This window comes from Brachycentrus maculatus, unplaced genomic scaffold (genome assembly GCF_059751285.1).
Source record: "Brachycentrus maculatus isolate JH-2025_06_01 unplaced genomic scaffold, ASM5975128v1 h1tg000757l, whole genome shotgun sequence".
Taxonomy (NCBI): Eukaryota; Metazoa; Arthropoda; class Insecta; order Trichoptera; family Brachycentridae; genus Brachycentrus; species Brachycentrus maculatus.
In genome coordinates, this window is record NW_028281487.1 from 506,710 (window position 1) to 524,419 (window position 17,710).

Sequence of the window (17,710 nt, forward strand, 5' to 3'; positions counted from 1 at the left end):
AAGTAATTTTATTATTCAAAGTAGGATTTCTTAATGTAACTTTTGTTTAATACCACGTTTTGAGTTTATTATTGCAAGCATCACTAATTTTGAAAACTACGGGTGTTTTCATCAACAGGTGAAAATACAAACTTTTTATAATTTTTTTTGTATTTTTACCTATTGATGAGAAAATCTGTTATTCTAGAAACCAGTCGGATTTACATAAATAAACCCAAAAAGTGGTGTTGAACAAGTTTTTATTTTTATGTTATTATAAAATCAGAATATGTAAAAACAAATAACAATAGCTGTGAAAATTTAAGAAATTTTGATGTTGAAATTTTAAAAGTCCATAACTCGAATCATACATTGGAGAATTTGTTTTTTTTACTATTTGATGCATTATTTTACTATGCTTGAGAATATTTAATTCTAGCTTCATATTTTAGATAACAATTAGATTTATTTTAGATCAATTAAATATATACAAAGGAAAAATTTCCTTTGCTCTCTCCTGAAAAGTAAAAGATCTGCAGATAGAATAAGTCTTTTATGGATAATTATAATCCCAATAGCCACTTTTGAAGTTGAGGCAAGAGCAGATAATTCTAGAATAAAATCTCGACTTCGAATCTCTGAGATAAAAACTCTCCGATCTATAACCAGAAACACGTTTCGGGACATTGATTAAGGAAACACCACTTTATTAAGGAAACACACTTTTATACCACTTGAGTATACTAAAGTGGTATAAAAACAAGTGTTTCCTTAATCATTGTAACATGTCTTACCACAAAGTTAATGCCGAAACAATAAATAAAATACGTTGCGAGACCACATAAGAAACACTAATATCCAGAGCATATGTAAGAATGAAGATATCGTGAGGTGGGGATGACAATGAAGGCGATACTGGAATGAGCATGTGAATATAATGTCAGAAGACAGACTTCTACGTATCGCCCATCAAGAAAACCCTGAAGGATGTAGACCTCTAAAAAGGTGGAGAGATAACTAGCAGTCAACATCCCAAGAGCGACAGGTGGCAGCACAGACAGATCCTGAGGATCTATGAAAAGAAGAAGAAGAAGAAGAAGAATGTTATCCCATTTCCAAAGTCAGTTTCAAAGATAAAGTAGTATAGTTTAAAAAAAAAAAAACAAATTGGTCAAAGTAGAAAATATATATTTTATTAAACAATGACTTTTTTAATAAAATGTGAGCACAAAAAATTATGAAATATACATTTAAGAACACAAGCAAGATTCCTAAGGAAATATAATACTTTTATGTACAAAGATAAATTATTAAATATTTTACTACTAATATACATGATAATTCAACTAATTTTTCAACATAATTTGTTGACCATTTCAATAAGATAGTGTTAGTTTAGGAACCATCATTCAAGGTCCTATATTTTTTAACTATTTATTAATATATCAATAACTTTAGTACCTATGTAAAAAAAGTGATTGTGATATAAGTATGCATATTTTTAGTAACATATTGTTATACCACAAGCGGCCATCCACAGACAAATCGCTCACTTCTTTCAACAACGTCATTTATCAAAAAACTTGATTTTTCAGGATATTGTTTTTAAAGTTCTTCAATAATACAATGAAATGTATTAAAAATAAAAATTAAGCCGCTTTTTGAACTTTTTACTGTGCAACAGATCTTTTTAGATATAACCTGAAGGTTTTTTCTCCATTTGATAAATATTTAGTATATTTAAAAAAAATAATTAAACAATCTTTTCTTCAAAATACAAAAACAACACTTTCTGCCCTGTAGCGGATAAATATTATGTTAAAAATATGCCGCTTTTACTGGGATATAGTACAATTTCTAGGCATTCCAAAAACATGCATAACTGACAATTGATGATTTTTTATATATGACGTTGTTGAATGGAGTGATCGAAATGTGCGATGCTGTGGACAAGTGAATGAGTGCTAAGTCGAGGATTCGTCGCTGTGAAAACTAAGAAGATATGTGATCTTGTGACCATAATTGAAGAGCATTGTTTTTTACAACTATGTCTAATATTTTTTTTTAATAATGCTATTTCAATGTTTCTGTAAAGTTTAATTTCAGGTCCAGGGAGGGGGGGAGGGAATTCATGCACACCTTTCTATAAAAAAAATGAATGACCGGCATTTTCAATCTAACACAACCTAACTAAAACACCGTTTTTGCATTGAAAAAAATTTTTTTTTCCAAATAATTATATGGTTTAGAAAATAAATGATTATCCAAAGGTAATGAGTTAAAAATAATTTTTAAAAAAAAATTTTACTTATGTTCAGAAAAATTAAAAAATATCCAATACACATTCTTTAAAAAAATCTGGAAAACAGACATGTGAGCTTTCCGTTGGTCTCCGGTGAAATGAATTCTGTGTTTGCGATTACCCCCTTGATAAGAGCCCCTATAGCATAAAACTCCAGATACATACTAGCAAATATTTTAGACACATATTTTTCTATAAATGCTTGAAAGTAAGATAGTACATAAATATTTATTTGAATGTACGCTTAAATACATCAGCGAAACATTTAATTCAGATATTTTTTTTTATTTACTCCTTATTACAAAATTATTATAGCACCGGATTTTAATGAATTATTAGTATTAGTAACAAATTGTATTTTCTACAGAAATATTTGACATACATTTAATTTAAATTATAGTACATAATTACAACATTTTGAGTGTGTCCAAATACTTGTTCACAAAATCTGGATTATCTCCAATTACAGGAGTTATTTTCATATTATTTTTTGACATCTCATCAAAGATGAAGAAAAATATGGAAGTCTGGGCATTTACGGGGCTTACGACCGTCATAGGCTGGTTTAAGTGATCACTTTACACACGTGTAACATTCACCAATTCTACCCATTATTGACAACCACACTACTCAAATTCTTGGAAGTTCTATATATATGAACCAATTTAGAAACTTTGTTCTTGAATCACTAGAACTTCACTAGAGACATCTATTGGTGAGATGTAAAGAAGCTTTTTTATTAAGCAGAAACTCTTATATTAGTATGTGAGATCCGAATCCTGGATTATAATCACACACATGAGAAACGCCAGAAAATACCATTTTCATTTTTATTATTAAGCTTATAATTTGACCAGATAATTTATTTACAACATTTTGAGTGTGTCCAAATACTTGTTCACAAAATCTGGATTATCTCCAATTACAGGAGTTATTTTCATATTATTTTTTGACATCTCATCAAAGATGAAGAAAAATATGGAAGTCTGGGCATTTACGGGGCTTACGACCGTCATAGGCTGGTTTAAGTGATCACTTTACACACGTGTAACATTCACCAATTCTACCCATTATTGACAACCACACTACTCAAATTCTTGGAAGTTCTATATATATGAACCAATTTAGAAACTTTGTTCTTGAATCACTAGAACTTCACTAGAGACATCTATTGGTGAGATGTAAAGAAGCTTTTTTATTAAGCAGAAACTCTTATATTAGTATGTGAGATCCGAATCCTGGATTATAATCACACACATGAGAAACGCCAGAAAATACCATTTTCATTTTTATTATTAAGCTTATAATTTGACCAGATAATTTATTTACAACATTTTGAGTGTGTCCAAATACTTGTTCACAAAATCTGGATTATCTCCAATTACAGGAGTTATTTTCATATTATTTTTTGACATCTCATCAAAGATGAAGAAAAATATGAAAAAAATATGAAAATAACTCCTGTAATTGGAGATAATCCAGATTTTGTGAACAAGTATTTGGACACACTCAAAATGTTGTAAATAAATTATCTGGTCAAATTATAAGCTTAATAATAAAAATGAAAATGGTATTTTCTGGCGTTTCTCATGTGTGTGATTATAATCCAGGATTCGGATCTCACATACTAATATAAGAGTTTCTGCTTAATAAAAAAGCTTCTTTACATCTCACCAATAGATGTCTCTAGTGAAGTTCTAGTGATTCAAGAACAAAGTTTCTAAATTGGTTCATATATATAGAACTTCCAAGAATTTGAGTAGTGTGGTTGTCAATAATGGGTAGAATTGGTGAATGTTACACGTGTGTAAAGTGATCACTTAAACCAGCCTATGACGGTCGTAAGCCCCGTAAATGCCCAGACTTCCATATTTTTCTTCATCTTTGATGAGATGTCAAAAAATAATATGAAAATAACTCCTGTAATTGGAGATAATCCAGATTTTGTGAACAAGTATTTGGACACACTCAAAATGTTGTAAATAAATTATCTGGTCAAATTATAAGCTTAATAATAAAAATGAAAATGGTATTTTCTGGCGTTTCTCATGTGTGTGATTATAATCCAGGATTCGGATCTCACATACTAATATAAGAGTTTCTGCTTAATAAAAAAGCTTCTTTACATCTCACCAATAGATGTCTCTAGTGAAGTTCTAGTGATTCAAGAACAAAGTTTCTAAATTGGTTCATATATATAGAACTTCCAAGAATTTGAGTAGTGTGGTTGTCAATAATGGGTAGAATTGGTGAATGTTACACGTGTGTAAAGTGATCACTTTAACCAGCCTATGACGGTCGTAAGCCCCGTAAATGCCCAGACTTCCATATTTTTCTTCATCTTTGATGAGATGTCAAAAAATAATATAGTACATAATGTCTTATAGAGCAATTAATAAATTTGATCTCCTAATTTTCCTTAAAATTACTTACATAGTTAAATCATATCACAATTCCTTTATAAGAAATTTTTCACATGACAATATTATTATTTCAATTTTTTAATGCAAAATAAATTTACTATTTTTTATATTAACTATATTAGGTATGTATGTTCCATAAATAGTGAATGATTAAATTATTTTAAAAATGCAATTATAATATTTTTTGTTTATAGCATCAATCCTTTGATATTTCACATAAAAAATAAAAAAAGCAAATCTAAATAAGACTTTTAATCAGTATTTTTTGTTTACGCGAAAAGAACAAATAAAATAAAAATGATTTTCTTACATTTTTTTTCAACATCAATGATTGGACTAAATATGACTGATAATGCATATAATAAAAATACATCTAAACACATTTATGGATAAATGAATCAAATATGAACATTCCGTAATATCGAACTAACTTAATTTAAGAGGACCTTTTTACAATGGTTTATTATCGCAATTATTAATGAAATATAGAAAATGTTATCATTTACTTTAATTTTAAAGCAAAGGCAATTTTACTCAAGAAAAACGGTTTATCAATATAAGAAAACCTTATTATTATACATACTAATATAAGAGTTTCTGCTTGGTAAAAAGCTTCTTTACATCCTACCAATAGATGTCTCTAGTGAAGTTCTAGTGATTCGAGAACAAGGTTTCTAAATTGGTTCATATATATAGAACTTCCAAGAATTTGAGTAGTGTGGTTGTCAATAATGGGTAGAATTGGTGAATGTTACACGTGTGTAAAGTGATCACTTAAACCAGCCGATGACGGTCGTCAGCCCCGTAAATGCCCAGACTTCCATATTCTTCTTCATCTTTGATGAGATGTTAAAAAATAATAAGAAAACCTTATTTTAATCATTTGACATTTGTTATATTTAAATCATGTTAAAAATGTTAAATTATATTATCAAAAGTTCAATTTTTTAATCGGTTGTGGAGTTGATAAGCTTTTATAGCAATCAGTCACATAGCGCTCACTCCTTTCAACAATGTCATATATCAAAAATCGTCAATTTTCAGTTGTGCATGTTTTTAGAATGCCAAGAAAATGTACTATATCCCAGCAAAAGCGGCATATTTTTAACTTAATATTTACCAGCTACAGGGCAGAGAGTGTTGTTTTTGCATTTTGAAGAAAAAGTATTGTTTTATTATTTTTTTAAATGAACTAAATATTTTTTAACGGAGAAAAATCCTTCAGATTTTACCTAAAAAGATCTGTTGCACAGTAAAAAGTTCAAGAAGTGGCTTGATATTTATTTATAATATATTTTATTTTATTTTTATACTTTAAAAACGATCTCCTGAGAAATCAAGTTTTGATATTTGACGTCGTTGAAAGGAGTCAGCGATATGTCATATCACTCACTTCTTTCAAGAACGTCATAAATCAAAAATTGTCAATTTTCAGTTGTACATGTTTTCGGAATGCCCAAAAAATGTACTATATCCCAGCAAAAGAGGCATATTTTTAACTTAATATTTACCCGCTACACAGCAGAAAAAGTTGTTTTTGCATTTTGAAGAAAAGGTATTGTTTAATTATTTTTTTAAATAAACTAAATATTTTTCAAATGGAGAAAAAACATTCAGGTTTTACCTAAAAAGATATGTTGCAGGTAAAAAGTTCAATAAGTGGCTTGATATTTTTTTTAAATATTTTGTGTTATATTTTGAAACATTAAAAACGTTCTCCTGAAAAATCAAGTTTTTTGATTTGTGACGTTCTTGAAAGGAGTGAGCGATATGTATATTACGTTCACCACAATTTAAAGGAATACAGATTAATTGAATTCATTTTTCCTTGCTTTTCTTTCTCATTCTGAGGTATAGAGATAAGATAAGTTTGTATTTAAGTTAATATTTAATGCAAAATAATCGTAGCACTTTAAAATAAAATGAGAAATAAAATATCACGGCACCTAGAATTAATCTAAAGTTTGGCCTAGATCTATTAACACACAGACACACAACAAAATCTGTCATTCAGTGATTTAGTAAGGATTTCTTAATGTAAACTATGTATTCCTCTCACGAATCATGTAAGATAAATTGCCAAGTACAAGGATGATAATAAATTATTATTACTCCTGTGAAGGACATATTTAAATATTAATTAACACACTTAGGACGGGAAAGGTATTTCTACCTGTTCTGTCGGGAAGGGTATTTTTACCTTCTGCGCCAGACTCATTTCAAAGTCAGAAAAGAAGGAATTACATATTTAATGTTTTTATATTATGTACCAATGTCTTTGTTAAGATCTTAACTATATGTACATGATAATCAAATCCTGTCGTCAGCGGTCCGCAGACGTAAAAAACACCCGTCCGAAATGTGTTAAGTATAAAAAAGGTAAAATATTGGTTACTTTGTGTCGCTGAACAAAAATACTTTAAACAGATAATATAAAAAATCTAAATTAATATTAACGGTTTCATTTTACATCATTATGATAACTTGGTTGAGAGAAATCACTTCTACATGTAATTTAGCTGCGCAAAGTAACATCCTATCAGACTCAGTATTGGTTATCGAGTTAAATTATTAATAAATAAACTTTGGATCAACCGAAGTTCTCGAAGTGATGTATAAAGTAGGGGAGCTTTCGGCCCTTGTTGACCTCCTCACACGCAGACATGACGCTCTTTGTCAACGGTCGAGGGCCGCAGGAGAACACTCCGATCTTAGATACCTGAAAAAAATAAAACATTATTGCCTCAAATTCTAATTATGCATCAAATCATCTAGAAACTTCTGCCATCAAAAATCTATATGTTTTATTATACAGACAATCTTTTTTTGTATCCTGGAACAGATTTTGGCAGCTATATCCAGTGATGTGATCCAGCAAAATAGAAAAGACTAGAATGGCGAAGGAGATGTCATGTGCAGACCAATCCGCAGAATTTAGATCAGAGAGAGAGACTGGCATAAAACATTAACTCTAAAATTCTTTTTCATAAATTGATTCGGCAGTCACTTTGTGTTAAATATATCCATTTTTAACTAATGTTTTACTTAGTAAATACCACTATTTCTTAAAATCCACTGTGACACGTGTTTTGATGCATCATTTTCCGCATCACTTACGGTGTTTGAAAATGATGTGGAATGCATCGAAACACGTGTCACAGTAGATTTTAAGAAATAGTGGTATTTACTAAGTAAAACATTAAATAAAAGTCTAAAATCCCTGTTTGAACAATCCCTGTTATTTAAAGCTATTAGCCTGAATAAAATACCAGCTTTTACACTTAAAGTTTAATTTACTTGTAAAACCACATAAATATGAGATTTAAAACTAATTACTGTATTTTGCCAGTGTATAGAACGTTGAAAATTTTATAATATGCATCATTAAGTTGAAATTGCATATTTTCAAGTTAATATTTTTTGTTAGTACACCTACAATATATTCTATTGTAAAAAATAATCAAATCATAATCCAAAAAAAAACTTGTGTCACCTTCTTATTTCTAAGTAACCAAGTTCACTGATGAGGCCCAAGGAGCCAACTAATATTGACCCGAAGGTCGCCTTAACTAGCATTTAATGGTCTACTTACACCGAGTAATACCTCAATAGTATACTTACATAACTATGTTTCTTTTGTACAAATTTAAGGAATGATGACATGTCTGGTCTACCAAAGTGATTGACGGCTTTGAGACCAGTAAACATTGACATCTTCGACAGCCTCTGGAAGTGGTTCTCACAAATGTACTGAAAAAAAAAACATTTTGTTGAAGGCAGAAATACAATTTTCAAAATTAAGTAACGTGGTTACCAATCGTGAGTATAGTGGTTAATGTATAATAAATAAAAGCATTCCCAATCAAACCATTGATTGCTCCAGTAAATTCACATGTGAACAGTGTCATAAGATATATGTACAATAGGAGTTCCAAAAATTTGAGTAGTGTGGTTGTCAATCGTGGGTAAAATGGTGAATGTTGCATGTGTGTAAACTAGCAAATGACAGATCATAAGACATGTAATGATGTAAATGCATGAATTACCCAGACATCCACATTCCTATCTCAATTAACACTGATTTCCTCATTTTATGATGTGATATCAATAAAAACATGTAATAATCATGAAGAAAAAACTTTTTTTTGTTAACAAAATATATTCTTCACTAACTTACCAACATAGTTGTCCGGAGGTCAAATTTGTGGAAGAATTGAGTAATAAAGATGTGAATCTCCAAGACGTTTGTGACATCTTTCCTCTCTACATCCCGGAGAACATCGATAAACCACTCAAAGTGTTTGTGGGATGGACATATCCACAAAAAGTACACCTGGAAAACGCAAATCGGAAAATTGAATAAACATTTACGCAAATTTAATGATAGGGTTAACATCAGGCTAGATCTAGTAGCAAGAATGATGCAGTAGGCAAGTTGTAAAATTACCTTTTTACAGGCCACCCCTGAGTATCGATTTGTGCTCGTACCAAACACCAGGTCATTCAGTATAGAAGCATACGGAGTGACTCCAATTCCTCCTCCAACCATCACAGCCACCTCAAACTTGTACCAGTCTTGGTTGCCGCCACCAAAAGGACCTTGGATCCTAGATGAAAAAAAAAATAATGCATTTAACCCTAGATTAATAAATTATCCAACAAGTGATTGTTACTAAACATTTGTAAAAAATACGACATAGAAATAAAGAAAGGGGAAAAAACTAACATTATTTTTTCCAAAAATTGTCATTTTGCCTTTGTAAATTACAACAGTTCAGTATTCTAGGGTTAAGACTCATAATTTTCACAATAGTTCATACAATGTGCAATGAATTTTGATAGATTTGTCCCCCTCTGTAGAGTAGTTGTTAACATGTTTGTCTACCGTGCTGGAGGTCCTGAGTCAGATTCCCAAGGGGCTCAAAAAAATGTCTATAATTTTTCAATTTATTGTTTACTAAGTATTGCCCTGGTATGTGAAATATTTTAATATTCTTTTTGTAGTAAAAAAAAAAGCTTAATTTGTGCTTTATAACTAATGAATTAATAAATAAATGACTGTTTATCATTTATTATGCTTCGGCATTAGTCTATTCATCTTATTTGACTCATCTTCCACCCATCCTCCCTCGTACTAATTTAATATAAATGTTTTTTTCTTCTGGCAAAATATCCTAAATATAAACAAAATTTATTTACTACCAGTTGCTAATTATTATTATATATAATCTATTTATTATATTAAATGCTTCTGATCTCACCTTATTTGCGGCCTATCTTCGGGATTGAAGTTACAAGGATCAAAGTAATTCCTCAGTTTCCACGTCCAGGGACCTTGGGCCTTGATGTGACAACTCAGGAAGTTCTCATGAGGAGCGGAAGTTAGTGTGAAGGAGTGGAACTCTTCTTGCTTGAAGGCAGTGCACGACAGTCTCACCCACTGGCCTGAAATAAGTAATTTTTAATTATTTTTTTACTTAGTAAATACCACATTTCTTAAAATGTACTGCGACACGTGTTTCGATGCATTCCGCATCATTTTCAAACACTGTATGTGAAGCTAATTCTAAATTTTAGAGTTGGGTCCTTGGGATGTTGAAGATTGAAGAAGGGGTAGTAGCTGTTTCTTATTTTTATTTATTAATATTTTTTTTAAATTTTTTTATTTCTTATCAGTGAGAACATAGACAATAGGGGGAAGACTTTAGTCATTGTCATATTGTTATAAGTAAAACGTTAATTAAACATGGATAGATTTTACCACAAAGTGACTGCTGAATCAATTAGTGAAATTAAAAATAATCTTGCTGCAACTGAAATAACATTGAGGGAATCTAGACAATAGTAAAACAGTAATTATTTTGCTTTATTATTTGCAATTGTTGCTCAAATTTAATTAAAACACTTACCAGAAAGGTATTTTAGATTCGGTGGACGATAGAACTTTATTTTAATGACATCAGATGGGAGAAGATCGGCTTCTATTACATCTAAAGCCATATACTTAGTTCGCAGAGACACAACCTGAAAAAATGTGATTCTCATCAATGAAATTTGTTGTAAGTTATTCTTTTTTTACTTTGTGACCCCTTTTAACACATCGTACATATATAGTCTAAACATTGGAAGAACATTAGTTTTATCCACAAATTTTCTCACTAGTGAACGTTTAATAAATTAAATTCGTTGTAAATTATTATTTTTTTCCTTTGACCCTTTTAACACATGGTAAAGGTGTGGACTAAACATTGGAAGAACATCAGTTTTATCAATGGCTTATAATATTTTTTTTAAATACGGTCTCATAAGTAGAAATAGTGTTGGGTTGTGGTCCCGTGGTTAGTGTCGCGAACTCTCTTGAGTCTGAGTTTGTCGGTTCGAACCCACTCTAACACAATTTGATACCTATTTCTAATAATGAGCCGCTTCTAATAATAAGGCTCACAGAAATAGCATAAATTGAAGTATTTTTGTAAATAATAAAAACACAAATAATTAAATTTTATTTAACAAAAAACAAATTCTTACCTTATCAAGAACATATATTATAGCGGGTCCTACGAAAAATATCCAGAATCTTGGAGCACCAGTGAGTCGGGCCAACCCGTGAACTAAGCACAAGGCGTAAAGCAGGACGTACAGGCTGTGGGCTCTCCAAAAGTATGCATATGCCCTTTTCCTTATTATGGGGTGAGCGAACACAAATATTATCACCATAATGATGAACAAGAGGACCCCAGTTATTCCTGAAAGTTATTTTAAAGGTTAGTCAATTATCACCTGACTTGATCCGTCATTACAGAAATTGAGAGAAAAATTAATCATCTTTTTGTTATTGTATATTTCTTCCAAAATGACTACCACATTAGTTGAACTGACTAACTAACTAACCATCACACCGCTTCTACGCAGAGGTGGGCAGTGAGTATAGAATGCAACAACAATTCCAATCATCCTTCCCCTCTTCAATTCAATTCAATGACGAACATTAGGTTTAGGAAATGCTTGGTAGGATCGCTTTCGTAGCTTAGGGCTGGGGTTCCCTAGTAGGGTTACTAACTTTCCTACTGCTGTCACCCTGGGTATAAGAACACAGTGATGGATTGTTCACACTAGATAGTATTAACTTACCTGCCCCGGTGACAGTGATAGGGACTTTGAGAGCATAAGTAATAATTTTTATCTTTGATCGCGAAAAACTTTGCATGATAGATTAAATCCGATATAAGATTCAAAATGGGTTCGAATTGAAACCAAGAGTTTCTATACCGGATCTGGGAATGTGGCGGGAGTTTTCATAGGGTAAAATATGTGTCCGCCTCCGTAGTGTAATGGTCAGCACGCTCGGCTACCGTTCTGGAGGTCCCGGGTTCAATTCCTAGGGGGGGTCAAATAAATATAAGTGATTTTTCTCACTTTAATATTTATTCAATATTATCCTGGACTGGTACCTGAAGCGGAGGGCTTATCACCTTTCCTTCGTGTGTTAACGATCAAGATAACCCTGTGTTTATATAATACAGTGCCCTATGCACCATCGGGGTGCGGATAAGGGTTTGTATTGAATAATATGTGTAATATCAATTGCAAGATGTCGTAATTAGTCTGTTCAGAGTGATTATGCTTCTTTCAAAGTTTTTCCTGATCTCCATCAATAATTTGAAGTAGATATAGCCTTAATGCCGTGCTTTTTACACTATTGGGTGTGGATAGGAATAATCAGTCGGTCAGAAATAAATATTACCAGTGATGGTTTGGAAGACCCAGTAGGTGATCCCAGGTTTGTAGTCTGAAGTGAAGTGGACCTCACGCGTCAGGCAGCGCAGGTGCTCCACGGGTTGTGTGGAGACGTGGTAGAAGTTGACCATGTGCCCGATAGTGTGCAGAAGTGAGAAGAACAGGGCCGTGCACGCTGCTATCTTGTGAAACTGGATGTGTGAGTCGAGGGGGATGTACTGCTGGATGGAGAACTCCTGGAAAAATTCATTTGATACATTGAAATACAAAGTACAGTAGTTTTTTAGTGGCAGTTTTGTTATTCGAAGATATATTATAACGCCGGGTTGATCTGATGCTAGAAATTAACCTTTCCGAGAGTGTGGACGTAAATGAACGTCGGTATTAATTTTCCTCAAAGGAGTATTGACGTTAATGAACGTCGATGTCCGTCTGTCAGTTGGTTATGATATAATTTATAAAGCAATGACATCTGTGGACATTTGTGTGTTATTTTCTCATAAAATAAAACCTAGAGATGGTGGGTTTATTTGTATATAATTTATATCTTCATAATACGTAGATTTCATAGAAAAAGATTATGTATAACCCAGTCCCCAGAGAAAATCAGACATCAATTATTTTACTCACGGAAAGGTTAATGTAATAAATATGTATGAACCTTTAACTTGGTGATCAGATTTCGAGACATTGTAAGAAGTAGCAAGCTGTAGCAGAAGGATAATGAAGCCGCAGCCCCTCTTGTGATGGCTATTCCGACACCCATAATGTGACGTAGATCAAGGTGTTCCGCCATGAAGGAGTAGTGAATAAAGCGCTCCACAAATAGCCCGATGGTTATCACATAGAATACAAACAGATAGAAAATGTTCTGCCTGTTTTCCTCTAAGAATGTAGTGAGACTGTCCCATTTTGTTACTATCCAATGCCTGAAACATTGAAAATAAAATATCTTTAGATAATATAGAAATCATAATACTTCAATAATATTCATCACAATTATAGCTGTAATGAGAACATTTAAGTAAATAAAAAAAAACTTTTAGTGATTCTTGGGCACTGAATCAAATTGATGGATTGTCAAATAGGTGCAATGTTAAAGGTGGCACATATGTCTGAGTATAGATGGATGCAAAAGGTGCTTGACTGGAGGTCTAGAACAGGACGCAGAAGCGTGGGTAGGCCCCAGAAAAGATGGTCCAATGATATTTAAAAGTGGTGGACCTGTACTGGAAAAAAGTCGCGTTTAACAGACAACAGTGGAAGTCCAAAATGGAGGTCCTTTTGGAAACAAGAAGAAGGCTGAAGTAATAAAGTAAGTAAATTGATTGTTTAAATATGAAGGCAAAGTGATCAATATTTTAGATGGTAGTTGCATTTATTATTTACCTTGCTTATACAAGGTTTATAGATCATTAAATGGATTTTTGTTTTTACTTTGTAAAAAAAAATGTTTTATTTTAATCTGTGTTTGGAACAGTAGGGATAATCTAGTATGGGTCAATCAGGAACTTCTCAGCACTTGGCCATTGCTGAGAGTAAACCACGTAAAACTCCTCAGGAGAAGCTGGACTGTTGACTTTTGTCAACAGACCTTCCGTTTTAATAGATATAGTATAAAACTACCCATGTTACATTTCTTATTGTGGTGGTGGCTAATATGGTCGCAAAGCACATTTCCGTTACCCGATATGTAACATGGATGGGTTAAGCCAGTGTTGCTATTGTATTTTTATTACCTGCTTTGATCCAATGCCGGTTCAATATGGAAACTTGTCATCCTGGCAACATTGGTGGAAGTATCCAAGAAATTCTGTTTTGCTCCTTTACAATCCAAGCCAATTGCCACAAATTCACCCTTGTATTCTTTCATCATCAATTTGAAATCTGAATAGGTCAAGTGGTCCTTATGTTGCAGGCCGGCATCCTGTACATTCATTTTGACATTAGAAAAACATTATATCTTGATACATTTGTATATCTCCCTTTTAATAATGATTGCTTAGTAATGAGAAATTTTATTGAATGATTTTCACTGATAAAAACATGCCATCATTTGATTTTGTTTATATATTTATAAACACACTTAGGATGGGAAAGCTATTTCTACCCGTTTGGTCGATTGATTTTTAAGGATGAGAAGGGTATTTTTACCTTCTCATTTCAAAGACAGAATATAAGGAATTATTTAATATTTTTAAATGAATATTAGGTACCAATATCTTTGTTAAGGTCTAAACCATATGTACCCAATTATCAAATCCCGTCGCCAGCGGTCCGCAGGCCTAAAAAACACCCGTCCAAAATGTGTTAAGTATTGATGGAGTTACAACATAAAAGTAAATGAAAATATGGAATGTACATATAAGAAACAAAACCACCAAAAATTATTAATGACGAAAATACCATATTTATTTGCATACCCACTGTTTTTTTTTGTTTTACGCCCATTAGATAATATTTTTATTTACTTATCGATAATGCATTGAAGTTAAATAATAACTTTGTTTTATTACCTGGAACATTCCATCAATGAGTTCTGTGACATGATCATCGCTGAGACTCGTGGTTCTAGCTATTTCCACTAGGGACCTCAGCATTTCACTCAGTTCTCCCTTGTCTATTACCCCATTTCTATCATTATCACACATATCAAAGATAATTCTAAGTTTGTCTTCAGTTTTACCCCTCGAGAAAAGGACAACAGTATCCAAAAATTCCTGAAAAAAAACAATATAATAATAATAAAACCCTTATCCGCACCCCAATGGTGCATAGGGCACTGTGTCATATAAACGCAGTGTTATCTTGATAGTTTACACATGAAGGAAAGGTGATCGGCCCCCCGCTTCAGGTACCAGTCCATGGTAATATTGAATAAATATTACAGGGAAAAAATCACTTATATTTATTTTACCCCCGGGAATCGAGCCCGGGACATCCAGAACGGTAGCCGAGCGTGCTGACTATTACACTACGGAGGCGGACATTTTTATGAAAAAAAACATGACACAATTAAAATCATAATTAGACACAAATATATTATGTTTATCAAAAGCATTGTTAACTTTGTGGTTTGGTAATATAACACTCTTTAAAAAACACTATTTTGTGACTATCGACTTCGAAATGTAGACTTAAGTAAAATTGTTACGGTCTGACATTTATTTACAAATATATTAATTACTTTCAGTATTTGACCAAATTACTTTCCACTGATAATGATAATCCAAGTTGATCAGTAAACGCCTCCTTACATCATGTCCCTAACACCAACAACATTGTTAGACAGGACCTCTCTTTGTACTTAGGGCAGATGAAATATATCTTATACAAAAATATATATTATACTTCAACACTAAATGTCTCTTACTCGCTGATAATGACAAGGCACAAATTTTATGAAAGATTTGGTAGACATACAATGAAAAAGGTCTTATGCATGTAAAAATTGCTAAACACCGTGTTTTTGTAGTGAAGACTATCTATGTTAACGTAATGATCATCTTACCTGAAAAGATATTCTACCATCTTGATCCTTATCGACTATATTGAACATCTTCTTTACAAAAACAGCATCTGATTTCATTCCGAGAGCACTAGCAAACTCACTCTTCGACAGGGAAGTCCTCATCACGATTGAAACCTTAAAATAACATAATGTTGTATTTAATATTGAAATATTCATTTATCAACGGCTTAGTTTAGCAGTGACTGATCCAGGCTGTGGACTGAAAACTACTAATAATAAATTAATATAAATACTAAAAATTTTGAATTTATTCATGCGACAATACAAGACACAATTTAAGATCATAAAAATTAAGTTGCTAATAAATCCAAAGGGATTCGACCTTTATACACAATAATGCATTTGCAGGTTATGTATTTGATGTAGGAAGTTGTGTTTTTTTGCATTATGTATTTTTTTTAAATGGAATAGAGTAAACAAATAATAAATTAGGTATACCTCTCCATCTGACGAATCAGATCGCCTTCTTCTTTCACCGGGAGCGAGACCAAACGTGATTGCGTATGCTTCTCTGAAGAAATGCTCCAATCTCTTCTGTCTGCGTTCCCTTGTTTCAGCTTTGGCAAGAATATGATCACGATTTGTCTGAAAATTACAATGTGTAGTTAGGTTTTTTCCCTCAAAATACCCAGACAAATTACTAAAACCAAGTTGCACAAGCCAGTCTGAGTATGGGTGTGCAGCCCCGAGCACTAGTCATAACTTTTATTCTCCTTATCCTCCAATTTCTTCTCCATTTCTTTCTTCATATAACAGTTATGTTTTTCACTCTGAGTTTTTTTACTTGCTTCATCTGTATCCATTCAAATGTATTTCACTAATAAATCCAAGAATACAAAGCATAAATTTGACACAAAAAACGTAATAGGAACATAAACCAAGAAAAAGTTATGAATACCATCTCAATCGGGTAATCTTAACTATAATGATTACCTATTAGCAACATCGATAGTGCTAGACTATGCGAAACAAAACTGCACTGGGTATTTTTCCATAGAAACATATTAGGGATAAGGATGAACATAGGTATTGAAACAAAATATAGCATCAATTTGGTATGGAAAAATGTGATAAATTGAGTATGAATACCTGTATACAGTTGAGATTCTTCTTTTGCGCTGTCAGGAACGATTCCAATTTATTCAAGAACTTGCGTCGTGATGCCAGGGAATCCAATTCCAGTAGAAGATCATGTTCCCGAGCTACCCTCAAAAGAGCAAGAGGCCTCCGCTTATTGCCATTTTCCTAAAAGCAAAAACAGCGCCATTGTCTTACAAAAACTATTAAATTAAAAATAATTTTAAACCTTGTAATGTTAGTTTATTATCCTTAAAATAATTTGCTGTAAACATGTGACTTACAACACTCTCTTCAACATTGACACTGTCAATGTTCTGGAAGGAAATTGTCCGCAGCTTGTCTCCTTTACGGTCAACCATATGTAAAGCCTGTTCAGGACCAAAACGGACCTTCACCAATCTCTTGTGATGTGCGTGAAGCCATTCCCTCACTACCATCTTATCGACGGACCCTAAAAAGGAAATAACATAATTAATACATTACCTGAAATCTACAATACTTAAAAAATAATATTTAAATTTGTCATATTGATATATCCCCCAACAAGTAGATGAATTATTACATACAGTATTTCCTGGTATCTTTTATTTAACGCTTCATAGTGTACATTGTTGTTAAACACAGTTTGTCCGCTGTTGGATCTGATTTAAATGGAAC

The 17,710-nt window shown here is 32.3% G+C and overlaps 1 protein-coding gene across 2 annotated transcripts in view; it reads right to left on the bottom strand.

Annotated features, from left to right (window-relative positions):
- Positions 1–4,647: 4,647 nt before the first annotated feature.
- Positions 4,648–17,710, bottom strand: part of Duox (dual oxidase) — a 160,697-nt gene continuing 147,634 nt past the window's right edge. For both annotated transcript variants that reach the window (XM_088275010.1, XM_088275009.1), the window contains exons 15-29: positions 17,335–17,504; positions 17,063–17,218; positions 16,412–16,558; positions 15,953–16,087; positions 14,958–15,161; positions 14,181–14,368; positions 13,103–13,370; positions 12,449–12,677; positions 11,233–11,450; positions 10,614–10,728; positions 9,966–10,149; positions 9,152–9,311; positions 8,882–9,037; positions 8,326–8,454; positions 4,648–7,423 (exon numbers count right to left, since the gene is read on the bottom strand). In XM_088275010.1, coding sequence (XP_088131136.1) covers positions 7,295–7,423; positions 8,326–8,454; positions 8,882–9,037; positions 9,152–9,311; positions 9,966–10,149; positions 10,614–10,728; positions 11,233–11,450; positions 12,449–12,677; positions 13,103–13,370; positions 14,181–14,368; positions 14,958–15,161; positions 15,953–16,087; positions 16,412–16,558; positions 17,063–17,218; positions 17,335–17,504 — 2,588 coding nt within the window. In that variant the 3' untranslated portion in view covers positions 4,648–7,294. The remainder of the gene's footprint in view (positions 7,424–8,325; positions 8,455–8,881; positions 9,038–9,151; positions 9,312–9,965; positions 10,150–10,613; positions 10,729–11,232; positions 11,451–12,448; positions 12,678–13,102; positions 13,371–14,180; positions 14,369–14,957; positions 15,162–15,952; positions 16,088–16,411; positions 16,559–17,062; positions 17,219–17,334; positions 17,505–17,710) is intronic.